Source organism: Amphimedon queenslandica, unplaced genomic scaffold (assembly GCF_000090795.2).
Source record: "Amphimedon queenslandica unplaced genomic scaffold, v1.1 AMPQUscaffold_890_Cont27094, whole genome shotgun sequence".
Taxonomy (NCBI): Eukaryota; Metazoa; Porifera; class Demospongiae; order Haplosclerida; family Niphatidae; genus Amphimedon; species Amphimedon queenslandica.
Genome location: NW_003558761.1, coordinates 1 through 1,072, shown reverse-complemented (window position 1 = coordinate 1,072; position 1,072 = coordinate 1). Strand labels below are relative to the sequence as shown.

General features: G+C 36.8%; 1 protein-coding gene across 1 annotated transcript; it reads left to right on the top strand.

The window, feature by feature from the left end:
- Positions 1–213: 213 nt before the first annotated feature.
- LOC105316369 (mitochondrial 2-oxodicarboxylate carrier-like) lies at positions 214–920 on the top strand (the record flags this gene model as incomplete). Its single annotated transcript, XM_011411207.1, has 4 exons — positions 214–297; positions 443–509; positions 562–621; positions 813–920. Coding segments are annotated over 4 exons (319 nt in total), but the record flags the coding sequence as incomplete, so codon positions are not given.
- Positions 921–1,072: the final 152 nt, after the last annotated feature.

The following is a 1,072-nucleotide window of genomic DNA, read 5'->3' as shown; positions in this document are numbered from 1 at the left end:
CCACTTGATGTAGTCAAGACAAGGTAAATGAAAGAAGACATTATGTCTGAACCCATGCCCACTCCATTTATCCCCTCTATCTATTTTAACAGGAGTCTATAATGAAGAGGGAGTCTCTCCTTCCTTATTATGGACTCCTGATTTTAAATCTCCTCATTCTTTATTTGTCATTTGATTTTTATCCATCTCTCTCCTCCCCCTCTCTCTCCATAGGTTTCAGGTACAGAGAGGTCCTGATGATCCTACTCGCTACAAGTCCTATAGTGACTGTGTAAAGAAAATGATCCGTAATGAAGGGTAAGGGATAAACCACTTTCACTCTCAAACCTTATCAGATTTCATTTGATATTTGTGTTTATTTTATATTTTGTGTGTACACTGTATAACTTAGACAACACACTTGCCAATTATTTGTAACTGCTTACTTTTGTTGTATTTGTAGTCCATTGTCATTTTATAAAGGAGTCTTACCTCCACTAATGGCCGAGACTCCTAAAAGAGCCACTAAGGTATAATTATGATAATGTTGCTAGTATCTTGCTTTGATGTATTGTTTTTTAGTTTTTTACATTTGAGCAGTATAAGTCTTTGCTGACCAGGAACAGAGATGCAACAGCTATGGTTAGTATTAGTATTAATACAAACTAGTAACTAGGTTAAGCATTAGAAATATTTTAAGTTCCAGTGGGGTTATGCTTTTGCTGACTGACCACTGGACATTTTGATTTAAGTCATTTCCTTAAATTGAAACTGTTTTGCTGCACACTGTTTTGCTGACTGTCCTTCTTTATATTGTACTTCCTTTTCACCAGACCTATATAATAGCTGGTACTGGCTCAGGGATTACCGAAGGCATAATGATCACTCCTTTTGAAAGAGTGAAGATATCACTTCAGTCATTGCGCTCTCACATCAGAGATGTAAGTCCGCAATTTAAACTCTCATTAGTATTATTATTATTATTATTATTATTGTAAATAATGGTACTAGACTCCAGGGACCTTCTCTCATGCTCGTGTTATCATATCAAAGGACGGTTTTGGTCTCAACGGCCTCTACAAGGGGCTGGGGG